Source organism: Rosa chinensis, unplaced genomic scaffold (genome assembly GCF_002994745.2).
Source record: "Rosa chinensis cultivar Old Blush unplaced genomic scaffold, RchiOBHm-V2 RchiOBHmChr0c02, whole genome shotgun sequence".
Taxonomy (NCBI): Eukaryota; Viridiplantae; Streptophyta; class Magnoliopsida; order Rosales; family Rosaceae; genus Rosa; species Rosa chinensis.
In genome coordinates this window covers 115061-128830 of record NW_020126816.1, presented here as the reverse complement: position 1 = coordinate 128830, position 13770 = coordinate 115061, and the positions used below count along the sequence as shown (strand labels likewise).

The 13770-nt window shown below is 38.0% G+C and overlaps 1 protein-coding gene across 1 annotated transcript in view; it reads right to left on the bottom strand.

The window, feature by feature from the left end:
* The window catches only part of LOC112181193, a gene marked incomplete at its 3' end in the record, with an annotated part of 93441 nt that overhangs the window by 31909 nt on the left and 47762 nt on the right, over positions 1-13770 (bottom strand). The window contains 1 exon segment of the mRNA XM_040512279.1: positions 12363-13102. Coding sequence (XP_040368213.1) covers positions 12363-13102 — 740 coding nt within the window.

The following is a 13770-nucleotide window of genomic DNA, read 5'->3' as shown; positions in this document are numbered from 1 at the left end:
CCTTGTTTCTCTCTTGCAAATTCACGGCAACAACAACTTTAGTGCTAGGGTTTGCGTCACAAACCCTAGTTCCATGGGCTTTGGTGGGCTTTTATCCAATTAGCCGAAAATCCAACAAGTCTTGAGAGTTTTTGGGCCTCCATGCGTCACTTCTATGCCATGTCATCTTCCAACGTCACAACACTTTATTTTTCCATTTCTTTTTCATAGTAACGTTGGAAACTTCATTGGTGGGCTTTCCTCATTTTCGCAGGGTTTCCTGGTTGGACCAGGAAAACTTCTTTTCTTCATTTCTGCTCATTTCTGTGGCTCATTGTTCTTCATCTTTGCTCCCCTTGGTGATCGCAAGCTCCTCTTTCCATTTGTGAGTTCATTTCCACTTTCTAGCTTGGAGGTCCTGAAAATAGAAACTAGTAAGAAAAATAGAAACTTTCCTAAAATGAAAAATGGCAACTTTCCTAAACTGAAAATGGAAACTTTCTAAAAAATGAAAAATAGAAATTACTGAAAATGGAAACTTACTAAAAATGATAAATAGAAACTACAAAAATAGAAACTTTCTACAAATAGGAACTTTCCCAATCAAAGAATGGAAACTTTCCTAAACAGGGTTTTATTAAGGAAATAACGCAGAAAATGCAGGGAAAAGCGAGTAAAACGTCGCATTAAAATGCTCCTATCAATTGACTACTTGCCATAGATTAAGTTTGATGGACTAGAGAATGCTAGAATTCGCTCTTGTGCTTGTTAAGACGTTATATCAATACATGGCCCTGATTCTGGAAGGGATAGAGGCATCCTAGGAATTACCACCATTGCCATATAAACTTGTGTCCCCATTTGTGCCCGTCGTGGGACTCCCCTAGATAAGCCCCTTTGAGCCTACATTAAGCCTTTTCGTTCATCACCCTAAAATCCTTAACCATGAAGCTTAGTATAGTAACAACCCTACCCTTTGTTCTAAGAACTTAGTGGAGCTATCTTTTGAGACATACTACATGGGTTTGGTGCTAAGGATGGAAATTGAGAAGAGGTTAAAGTTCAAGTGTGGGGGTAGACTTGTCCATAAAGAAAAAAAAATATGTGAAAGCCGTGAAAAATGAAAAGAAAAGAAAAAATGTACGGCTAGAAAAGAAAAGAAAGAAATATTTATGGATTTTAGTCCCCCATACTTAGTGATTTTGGAGTTTACTTTGAAATGAAGGCCTATTAAAGAAAAATTTGACCTTTGTCCATTCACTATAGTTCAGGGGAAGTTTACAATGAAGATTGGGCCCAACATGGAGACACTAGGCCCCTTTTATGTTACCTCTAGGGGAATTGACGTTTTTGCAATGCATTGGTGGATTTCTTGTGGTCTCTACTTTTACATGTGCTCTGCTAGGTTTTTAGGACACTTTGATAAATCCTTACCCTTCATTTCTTAAAACCTTGAGCCTTGGCCCCATTACAACCTTTGAGAAGACCTTCTTGATCCTTAAGATGGGACAGCCCTTGATGTGGAGATGAGTTACAAGAGTTGAACCTATGGCTTGGGTCCATCTGTGCAAGTAGTTGGTATCCTTCATGAGATCTTTAAAAGAAAATTGTACATGTGCTTTCGTTTCTTACATTATGTGATATACTTGCTATCTTTCACATATACTTGAGTGTATAAGCTTTTAAGCATTGCCTTGAATTCTGAGAGAAGAAAGAGTGGATATACCTTGTGAGGATTTGGATCATACTTGTCTGAAACATGCTTAACAGAAACCATCACCATTGTTACAACCAAGTCCTACTTGTGTATGTGTAAATTATGTGTTTCAATTAACTCTCGAATGCTTAAACATTGAATCTTGGTTAAGTGCTAATCTTGGTGTTGTGAAAGTAAGAGATTGCTGAGACAAATAGTTAAAGGGCAATAGAGTCTGTTTTGTGTCAAGTCTTTAAATTTTCGTTGAGTCTTAGTGTGTGTCTTAGTGTGATTTTGCTAAGGGACTAGCAAAAGCTAAGTGTGGGGGAATTTGATAGGAGCATTTTAATGCGACGTTTTACTTGCTTTTCCCTGCATTTTCTGCGTTATTTCCTTAATAAAACCCTGTTTAGGAAAGTTTCCATTCTTTGATTGGGAAAGTTCCTATTTGTAGAAAGTTTCTATTTTTGTAGTTTCTATTTATCATTTTTAGTAAGTTTCCATTTTCAGTAGTTTCTATTTTTCATTTTTAGAAAGTTTCCCATTTTCAGTTTAGGAAAGTTGCCATTTTTCATTTTAGGAAAGTTTCTATTTTTCTTACTAGTTTCTATTTTCAGGTCCTTGTCACAAATGAGCTGAAATGAGCTCACAAATGGAGAGAGAAGATAGCCAACGTTGGAGGGAGACAAGATGAAGTACAAAGGGAAGCACAAATGAGCAGAAATGAAGAAAAGAAGTTTTCCTGGTCCAACCAGGAAACCCTGTCCAGAAAAGGAAAGCTTGCCAAAACAAGACTCTTGAGCCAACCATGAATGGAGATCGAATTAATAAAGTGACATGGCATGAGAGAAGCTTCTTGAAGACTCTAGAAGATGACTTGGCATAGAGGTGACGCATGGAGGCCCAAAAACTCTCAAGACTTGTTGGATTTTCGGCTACTTGGATAAAAGCCCACAAAGGCCCATGGAACTAGGGTTTGTGACGCAAACCCTAGCCCTAAAGATGTTTTGCCATGAAATCCTAGAGAGAAACAAGGAAGATGACGTGGAAAATCAGAAAATAATAAGAAGATTTCGGTGGAGATTTTCTAGGGAGATTTTCTTGGAATGAGATATTCTTGGAAGAGTTATCTTGAGCCTTTGCCGTTTAAAGAGAGAGAGAAGCTAGGGATTGCCGTGAGAAATACAAGGAAGGAGAGAGAATTGCCATGTGAATCAAAGAAGAACCTAGAAGATTTCGGCAAAGATATTTTCTAAGAGAGTTTTAAGGAAAGAGAAAAAGGTGGGAACCAAGAAACGGCTAAAAAGGAGTCTAGATTCATTCCTAGAATTCCTAAAGGAAGTTGGCCGAAATTAAACAAGAAAAATCAGAAATTATCTCAAGGAATTTCGGCAATATTTCTAGGGAATTAAAAGAGAATTTTGTGATTGGTTGCACCACCTCATAGGGCTTATGTGGCAAGCTATCATTGGAGGAAACTATGTGGCATTTTCAGATTAATTCCATGGAAAATAAAGAAGAAATTCACGGCTTGGAGACCAAGTTGGCCGTCCCCTATATAACCTCCCCTCTTCTCAACGTTTGGAGTTCCACACTTTTGCATTTACACTTTGAGAAAAAAAAATCAGAAACTCTCCCTAGCCTAGCCGTGTTCATCTCCATCCTCTAGGGCAACCACGAAGTTCAAGCAAGGCCAAGGAAGAAGAAGACAAGCCGTGCACACCATCCATCACCACCCTTGGAGATTGCTTTCGAAATTCAAGAGTCCATTCATCACTTCATTCATCTCATCTTCATCACGGTGTAATCCGATTCTCCTTGTACCTTTGCTTTGTATTTTCGTTGGTTTTGCCTTAGTTGACACATATGTATGAACAAGTGTTGTTTTCTGAAATTTTATGATTAATTGTTAATTTTCAGATTCATATATTGCGATTTATGGTTGCTTTTGTGTGAGTGTTTGATTAAATTTGAATGATAGAAATCTTTTGTATGATAATCTTGAATGGTTCGAAACATTTAGGGTTTTTATGTGAATGTTGCTACGAATTTAAGAACATGGATCAACTTTTTGGTTTTGTGTTCTTGAATCGATAAGTAGTAAAGGTTTTGTACAAAAACCGAATTTAATCAAAGAAGATTGCAATTAGGTGGACTTTTTCATACTAAGTTGCACATTTGAGTTGATAGCCTTTCTGGGTGCTTAATGCGTTAAACATGACATGATTGACTAGCTTTCTAGGGTTTGATTGCATGTTTGATAGAATTAATCTAGGTGCTTTCGCTTAGGTTAATTAGCATTGAAAGTAAAATATGGGAAATTGTTTGCTTATGAACGTTTCACATGATCAACTCCTCTTGCATGACTATGATGAACAATGATGAACTTGAATCAATTTTAATCATGAGTTTCGAATTTGATCTTTGTTCTTGCATCCCATTTATATTTTTATGTTTTTGCATTTTAATTATTTTCTTAACTTAGTTTAAAACTAGAAAACCAAAAATCAAAAATCCCCCCTTTTTCGTAAATATGTATATATTTTGTTATATTTTTGTAAATATTATACTTTGTTTTAATTTTAATTGTTTAATTGTTTGACAATGACAGGTGTACCCTCAATCCCCGGAATAGAACGATCCCTATTTACTTTATACTACTAATGACATTTCAGGGTTAAATTGGTCGCTTCCCAAAAGCGACATCATTGCCGGGGATTGAAAAATCACTTGTTGCATTGTGAATTGATAGGAGCATGAAATGCGACGTTTATAATGTTTAAACCCTATATTTTGCTAAGTTATTTCCTTTATCTCGATCAATTTAACTTAGTTAGTGTTTTACAGGTAAAATGGAGTCTCAAAGTCCAAAAATGACTAAGGAAGGCACAAGTGGCGCAGAAATGGAAAGAAATGAAGAAATGGAAGTTCTCCCAGTTTGACTAGGAAAAGGAATCCTAGTTGGAGTAGGAATCAGAAGCTGACTTGGATTCAAACTCTTAAGTCGCGGAAATTAGAAGTTCTACTTGAACAGGGAAACCCAATTCTACTCAGATAAGGAATCCTAGTGTGATAAGGAGTCCCTGTTAGATAAGGATTACTCAAGAAGGTTCCGGAAGAGTGTAGAAGAATCGCAGAAAAGAAGTTCGTATTCAACTAGGAAACCTACTTGCATATGGAGTTCTACTCATACTAGGAGAGCTATGGAACGATCATGAAGCATCTAGAAGTCTCAAGAAGATCATATGCCGTGCACATGGAATAGGAAGCAACAAGGAATTCGAATTACAAAGCAATGTGGAATTTGGACTTCTTGTTGAGTAAGGATTGAATTTCGTGAGATTCTTGAGGATTCTTGAAGGTTCTTGACGTTTCTACTTCAGAATAGGCGTGGAAGACATGTGAGAGGCGTGTGATGCAAAGGAAAACCGAATTAGACTCAACTTGTGCATTAAAAGTCAAATCCATTACAGATTCGGAAATCTGCCTGTGCAGATCAGTCAACTTCAACGGAGTGTCAAAAATCGGTCAGAGCTCAGAAAATTATGATCTTTATATGGTTGGAAATCTACAGATGTCTAGTTTCCAGAGCTTTTTACAGCTCATCAATATCTATTTTCTAGAGAAAGTTATGGCCGTTTTAGTGGACTGAGGTCAATCCTGCCGGAAATCTGTTTCATGAGAAAGAAGTCCTAAATCAACATAAACTAAGAGAAACCAAGTAGAAACGAATTGGGAGTGCCTTGAGACGTTCTCCTATATATACCTTGTGTATTAGACGTTTCAAGGTGACACATTATTCTCCACAATTTCGTTTCTCACCGGTTTGCTCTTGAGTTTCAGGTTTTTGCATCTACAAGTTCCTAGCCGTGCCATCCTCCATCCTAGCCGTGAATTCTACCTTGTGTTGCTGCCTTGGATCTACTTTGGACCTTGGGACGTAGTCAAGGGTTGTTCATACCATCTTCCCTATGTTTTCTTCACGGTTTAGTGTTTTTGTATTTGTTTTTTTCTGTTTTGATTTCTTTATGTGTAAAACCGAAACCATGAGATAACTTTCTGATTTTTGGGATGCGATTTGGATGTTCTTTTCAATGTTTGATGTGTTTGTGTGTCTTTTGTCTTGATTAATTGCCGAATATGGAATGATAATCTGATTTTTGTGCTTCAGTACATGTTAACGATTCACTTGGTCTGACAAACATAAAAGGAAGACTTGCATGTAACTTGCTAGTAATTAGGTTTGATGCTTGGTGAAACCTAATTCGAATAAGTAGTAAAGGCTTGCTTTGAGTCGAAAATCAGATTATGCATGTGATGATGAGTATTGACGCCCTTGGATTTGCATGTCTATTGATTCTTTCTTGAACTTAATGATTTGAAAACGGGATTTTTCATTATTGATATCGAACTTTTCAAAATAAAATTGACTTGATTTTCAATTTGACTTAAGAAAGAAAGTAAAAAGGGGACAATGGTTGCTTGGATCTTTGTGTTCTTGGTTGATAGCTTTCCATGGTAATTAAAAAGATTAAGGGATGCATGAAAATATTGATCTTGATGAGTTCTTGACAAGTGTTCTTCAAAAATTCTTCTTTTCCCATCTATGTATAGAAACGATTTTAATCTTTATTATTTTCTGGAAATTTTCTGTTTTCAATCTTTAAAAACCCCCCATCTTTACTTTTTCTTGTTTGTGTAAATGATGTCGCTTTTATCGAGCGACCAATTTAACCCTGAAATGTCATTAGTAGTATAAAGTAAATAGGGATCGTTCTATTCCGGGGATTGAGGGTACACCTGTCATTGTCAAACAATTGAACAATTAAAATTAAAACAAAGTATAATATTTACAAAATATAGACATATTTACGAAAAAGGGGGAGTTTTTTGGTTTTTGGTTTTAATTTCCGAAAATAAAGTCTAAGTTACCTAAATAATTGAAATGCAAAAACATAAAAATACAAATGGAATGCAAGAACAAAGATCAAAGTCGAAACTCATGATTAAAATTAATTCAAGTTCATCATTGTTCATCATAGTCATGCAAGAGGAGTTGATCATGTGAAACGTTCAAAAGCAAACAATTTCCCATATTTTACTTTCAATGCTAATTAACCTAAGCGAAAGCACCTAGATTAATTCTATCAAACATGCAATCAAGCCCTAGAAAGCTAGTCAATCATGTCATGTTTAACGCAATAAACACCTAGAAAGGCTATCAACTCAAATGTGCAACTTAGTATGAAAAAGTCCACCTAATTGCAATCTTCTTTGATTAAATTCGGTTTTTGTACAAAACCTTTACTACTTATCGATTCAAGAACACAAAACCAAAAAGTTGATTCATGTTCTCAAATTCGTAGCAACATTCACATAAAACCCTAAATGTTTCGAACCATTCAAGATAATCATACAAAAGATTTCTATCATGCAAATTTAATCAAACACTCACACAAAAGCAACCATAAATCGCAATATATGAATCTGAAAATTAACAATTCATCATAAAATTTCAGAAAACAATACTTGTTCATACATATGTGTCAACTAAGGCAAAACCAACGAAAATACAAAGCAAAGGTACAAGGAGAATCGGATTACACCGTGATGAAGATGAGATGAATGAAGTGATGAATGGACTCTTGAATTTCGAAAGCAATCTCCAAGGGTGGTGATGGATGGTGTGCACGGCTTGTCTTCTTCTTCCTTGGCCTTGCTTGAACTTCGTGGTTGCCCTAGAGGATGGAGAAGAACACGGCTAGGCTAGAGAGAGTTTTCTGATTTTTCTTCAAAGTGTAAAACGTAAAAGTGTGGAACTTTCGAACCCCTTGACGTTGAGAGAAGAGATGAATATATAGGAGCACGGCTTCCTTTGTTCTCCAAGCCGTCTAACCCTAATGAAACTCACGGCACAATGATATAACTCCACATAATTTCCTCCAATGCTTGCTTGCCACATAAGCCCTATGAGGTGGTGCAACCAATCACAAAATTCCAATATGAATTCCCTAAATAATCTTGCCGAAATATAAAGAGATATTTTCTGATTTCCTTCACCAATTTCGGCAACAATATATTTAGAGAATAAAGGGGGACGAACCTAGACTCCTTTGAGAGCTTTTTGTGTTCAACACATATTCTCTTTCCTTTAAAAGCTCCCTAAGAAATCTCCACGAAATCTCTTTATTTTTTTCTGATTTTTCCTCACGGCAAAACCCTTGTTTTTCTCTTCATTATCTTTTGCCGAATTCCCTAGGGTTTGCACGGCATCCCCTTGTTTTCCTCTTGGCTTGGACGGCTAGGTCTTCTAGGGTTTTATCTCTTGATTTATTTCCATAAAAATAACCCTAGAAAATCTCCATAGAAAATCTTCTTTATTTTCTGATTTTTGGACGCCTCTTCCTTGTTTCTCTCATGCAATTTCACGGCAAACATATCTTTAGGGCTAGGGTTTGCGTCACAAACCCTAGTGTCATGGGCTTTGATGGGCCATTATCCAATTTGCCGAAAATCCAAGGAGTTCTTGGGCCTCGTTGCTTCATCTTCAAGCCTTCTCATTTTCCAACGCAAAACACATTATTTTTCCATTTCTTTTTCATGGTTGCGTTGGAAACTTGCTAGGGAAGCCTTCCTCCATTTCGTAGGATTTCCTGGTTGGACTAGGAAAGCTTGTTTCTTCATTTCTGCTCAAATGTGTGGGCCATTTTCTCTCATGTTCGTTCGTCTTGATGTTCGCAAGCTCCTCTTTCCATTCGTGCGTTCATTTCCACTTTCTAGCTCGGAGGTCCTGAAAATAGAAACTATACTTAAAATAGAAACTTTCTAAAAAATGAAAATAGAAACTTACTAAAAATGAAAAATAGAAACTTTCCAGAAATGAGAAATGAAAAATGAGAAATGAAAAATGAAGACAAAAATGGAAACTTTCTACAATAAGGAACTTTCCCAATCAAAGAATGGAAACTTTCCCAAACAGGGATTTTTCAAGGAAATGGCGCAGAAAAGTGTAGGGAAATGCAGTTAAAACGTCGCATTAAAATGCTCCTATCAAATTCCCCCACACTTAGCTTTTGCTAGTCCCTTAGCAAAATCAAACTAAGACACACACTAAGACTCAACAGAAATTAAAGACTTGACACGAAACAGACTCTATAGCCCTTCAACTTTTTGTCTCAGCAATCTCTTACTTTCACAACACCAAGATTAGCACTTCACCAAGAATAAATGTTTAGGCATTCGAGAGTTAATTAAAACACATAATCTTCACATACACAAGTAGGACTTGGTTGTAACAATGGTGATCGGTTCTGTTAAGCATGTTTCAGACAAGTATGATTCAATTCCTCACAAGTTATATCCACTCTTTCTTCTCTCAGATCATGGCAATGCTTAAAAGCTTATACACTCAAGTATATGTGAAAGATAGCAAGTATATCACATAATTCAAGAAACGAAAGCACATGTATAATTTATTTTAAAGATCTCATGAAGGATACCAACTACTTGCACAGATGGACCCAAGCCATAGGTTCAACTCTTGTAACTCATCTCCACCTCAAAGGCTGTCCCATCTTAAGGATCAAGAAGGTCTTATCAAGGGTTGTAATGGGGCTAGGGCTTAAGGTTTAAGGAAATGAAAGGTAAGGATTTATCAAAGTGTCCTAAAAACCTAGCAGAGCATATGTAGATGTAGAGACCTCAAGAAATCCACCAAGGTATTGCAAAAACGTCACTTTCCCTAGAGGTAACATAAAAGGGGCCTAATGTCTTCATGTTGGGCCCAATCTTCATTGTAAACTTCCCTTGAACTATAGTGAATGGACAAAGGCCAAATTTTTCTGTAGTGGGCCTTTAGTTCAACGTAAACTCCAAAATCACCAAGTATGGGGGACTAAAATCCATAAACATTTTTCTTTCTTTTCTTTTTAGCCGTATACATTTTTTTTCTTTTTTTTTTTTTTTCTTTTTCTCGGCTTTTTCATATATTTTTCTTTTATGGACAAGTCTACCCCCACACTTTAACTTTCACCTCTTCTCAATTTTCATCCTTAGCACCAAACCCACGAAGTATGTCTCAAAAGATAGCTCCACTAAGTTCTTAGAACAAAGGGTAGGGTTTTAACTATACTAAGCTTCATGGTTAAGGGTTTTAAGGGTGATGAATGAAAAGGCTCAATGTAGGCTCAAAGGGGCTTATCTAGGGGAGTCCCACGACGGGCACAATTAGGGACACAGGTTTATTTGGCAATGGTGGAAATTCCTAGGGTGCCTCTATCCCTTCCAGAATCAGGGCCATGTATTGACAAACGTCTCAACAAGTACAAGAGTGAATTCTAGCATTCTCTAGTCCATCAAACTTAATCTATGGCAAGCAATCAATCAAATGAAGAATAATGAGATCATCAAAATATCGCCAAGAAAATAAGAATATATTTTTCATTTCACTCCAAGAAAAAGGAACATGGCTCAATTATCTCACATGGGCTTATATGAATCAAAACTCATCCTAACATGCTCATATTCTGTACCAAAGTTTTCGAATCCATATCCACTACAAGGCACACATTTTTCATATATCTCAATTAACCAAAGAATACCATGTTTAAAAATCATCTCAATCTTGTGATCCTCTTTTAGTCATGATTTTAGAGATATAGAATCATCCTAGACAGTTGAAAGGGCATCCTAAGACTCAAAACAAAAACAAAAGCAACGAAAATTTTTAAATTTTTGACATTTTTCAATTTTTTTGTATTTTTCAATATATGACTCAAGATAAAAGTGTAAATCCCTTCCCCCACACTTAAATATTGCATTGTCCTCAATGTAATCAATAAAAAGCATGCAATGGAACACTTAAGCATATAGGGATGAAATTTACGAAAATGACTACCAACATAAAGAAAAATTGGAGAGGTAAAAGGGAGAGATAAAACAAATCTGCGTTGATGACTCCTCCACAGCTACTTCAGAATTGGGTTGCCTCCCAAGCAGCGCTTAATGTTTATAGTCTTTCAGCCTAGACTTGTACCTCCATTTAATCCTCAGGGTTTGGAACGTTTTGGAGGGGCACATCCTCCACTTCATGTTCCACAAATGCCTCATAGTAAGGCTTCAAGCGATGGCCGTTCACCTTGAACTCGTTGTTTGTATGTTCACTCTTTATCTGCACAGCTCCATGAGGAAACACATGAGTGATAACAAAAGGCCCAATCCAACGAGAACGAAGCTTACCTGGGAAGAGTTTGAGACGAGAATGGAAAAGAAGAACTTTTTGACCCACAACAAAAGTCTTCCTTCGAATCATTTTGTCATGGAATGCCTTAGTCTTATCCTTGTAAATTTTAGCACTTTCAAAGGCATCATTCCTTATCTCCTCTAACTCTTGCAATTGCAACTTCCTATGAAGCCCAGCTGCATCCATATCCATGTTGAACTGCTTCACAGCCCACCAAGCTTTGTGCTCCAACTCCACAGGTAAATGGCACGGTTTGCCATAGACAATTCGATATGGTGACATACCTATGGGAGTTTTGTATGCAGTTCTGTAGGCCCACAAAGCATCCTCTAGACGCAAGGACCAGTCCTTCCTGTTGGGGTTCACAGTCTTCTCCAATATCCCTTAATCTGACGATTAGAGACCTCAGCCTGCCCACTAGTTTGTGGGTGATAAGGTGTAGAAACCTTATGTGTGACATCATATCTCTTCAAGAGAGCCTCAATCGTCCGATTGCAAAAATGGGATCCTCCATCACTAATGAGAACTCTAGGCATTCCAAACCTGCTAAAGATGTTAGACTTGATAAAATCTGCAACAACCTTAGAGTCATTAGTTCTAGTGGCCTTTGCTTCCACCCATTTGGAAACATAGTCCACTGCAAGTAAGATATAGAGAAACCCAAAAGATGAAGGGAAAGGTCCCATGAAATCTATACCCCAGACATCAAATATTTCAACAGTTATTATATTGGACAATGGCATTTGATCTCTAGGACCTAGATTTCCTGTTCTTTGGCACTTATCACAAGTTAAACAATAGGCATGTGCATCCCTAAATAATGTTGGCCAATAGAACCCAGACTCTAGCACCTTAAACGCAGTCTTCTTAGACCCAAAGTGTCCCCCACATGCTTTAGAGTGGCAAAAAGAAAGTATAGCATTATGTTCATGTTCAGGCACACATCTCCTAATCAATTGATCAGAGCAATACTTCCACAAATAAGGTTCATCCCAAACATATTGCTTAACAGTTTTCTTAAGCCTATCCCTATGAGCACGTGACATGGTATCAGGAATCTTTCTAGATACAATATAATTCACAATGTCTGCATACCATGGTTCACTTACCTGAAGTCCAAAGAGTTGCTCGTCTGGAAATGTCTCCACCAGAGGGAGATAATCTTCTGCATGCACTAAGCGACTCAAGTGGTCAGCTACCACGTTCTCACTACCCTTCTTGTCCTTGATTTCCACGTCGAATTCTTGCAGGAGTAGGATCCATCTAATAAGCCTTGGTTTCGCCTCCTTCTTGGTCATCAAGTATTTCAAAGCTGCATGGTCAGTAAAGATAGTAACTTTGGTACCAAGTAAGTAAGAGCGAAACTTCTCAAGGGCAAAGACAACTGCAAGGAGCTCTTTCTCTGTGGTGGAGTAATTCATTTGGGCATCATTGAGAGTCCTTGAGGCGTAGTAGATGGCATAGGGCAGCTTTTCCTTCCTTTGTCCCAAAACGGCTCCAACTGCGTAGTCAGAGGCATCGCACATCAACTCAAAGGGCAGGGACCAATCTGGAGGTAACATGATGGGGGCAGATGTCAACAACTCCTTAAGCTTGTCAAAAGCTTCTTGACACTCCTTGTCAAAGTGGAAGGGCACATCCTTCTGGAGTAGTTGACATAAGGGTCTCGAAATCTGAGAGAAGTCCTTGATGAACCTCCTGTAAAAACCTGCATGACCAAGGAAAGAACGAATCTCTCTCACAGAAGTGGGAGAGGGTAAGTGACGCACAATATCAACCTTGGCTTTATCAACCTCTATACCCCTAGCAGAGACAATATGTCCTAGAACTATTCCTTGTTTAACCATAAAATGGCATTTTTCCCAGTTTAAGACAAGGTTAGTTTCCATGCAACGTTTCAGAATTATCTCCAGATTATTAAGACAATCATCAAAATTCTTTCCAAAAACTGAAAAGTCATCCATGAATACCTCTATGATTTTCTCAATATAATCTGAAAAGATACTTACCATACACCTCTGAAAGGTACCTGGAGCGTTGCAAAGTCCGAAAGGCATACGTCTATAGGCAAATGTTCCAAAGGGGCAAGTGAAGGTTGTCTTCTCTTGATCTTCATTTGCAATTGCAATCTGGTTGTAACCAGAGTATCCATCCAGGAAGCAGTAATAGTCATGTCCAGCTAGGCGCTCAAGCATCTGGTCAATGAATGGCAGAGGAAAGTGGTCTTTCCTTGTGGTTGCGTTGAGCCTCCTATAGTCAATGCATACTCTGTGGCCTGTTACTGTCCTTTGGGGCACCAGTTCGTTATCAGCATTCTTTACCACAGTGATCCCAGACTTCTTGGGCACGACCTGAACTGGAGAGACCCACTTGGAGTCAGAAATAGGGTAGATTACCCCACAATCAAGGAGTTTGATAACCTCCTTCTTCACTACTTCCATCATTGGAGGGTTGAGACGACGTTGAGCCTCTCTAGTGGGTTTAGACCCCTCCTCTAGAAGTATCCTGTGGACGCAAGTTGTAGGGCTGATTCCCTTGATATCCGCCAATGTCCATCCTATGGCGGTCTTGTGTTGCTTCAACATTTCCACCAACTTCTCTTCTTGTGGAGTTGTTAGTGCAGAGGACACAATCACTGGCAAGGTTTCCTTGTCCCCTAAGTAGACATACTTCAAATGGTCTGGAAGAGGTTTTAGCTCAAGTTCTGGGGCCTGGACCACTGAAGGTAAAGTCTTGTTAGTGGATAACTGAATGGACAAGGGAGAAACAGACTTACCTATGAAGGGTGATGCCTCAAGGAAGGAGACGTTTTCAATGATTTTCTCCTCACAAGTGTCTTTCAACTTGTCCTCTG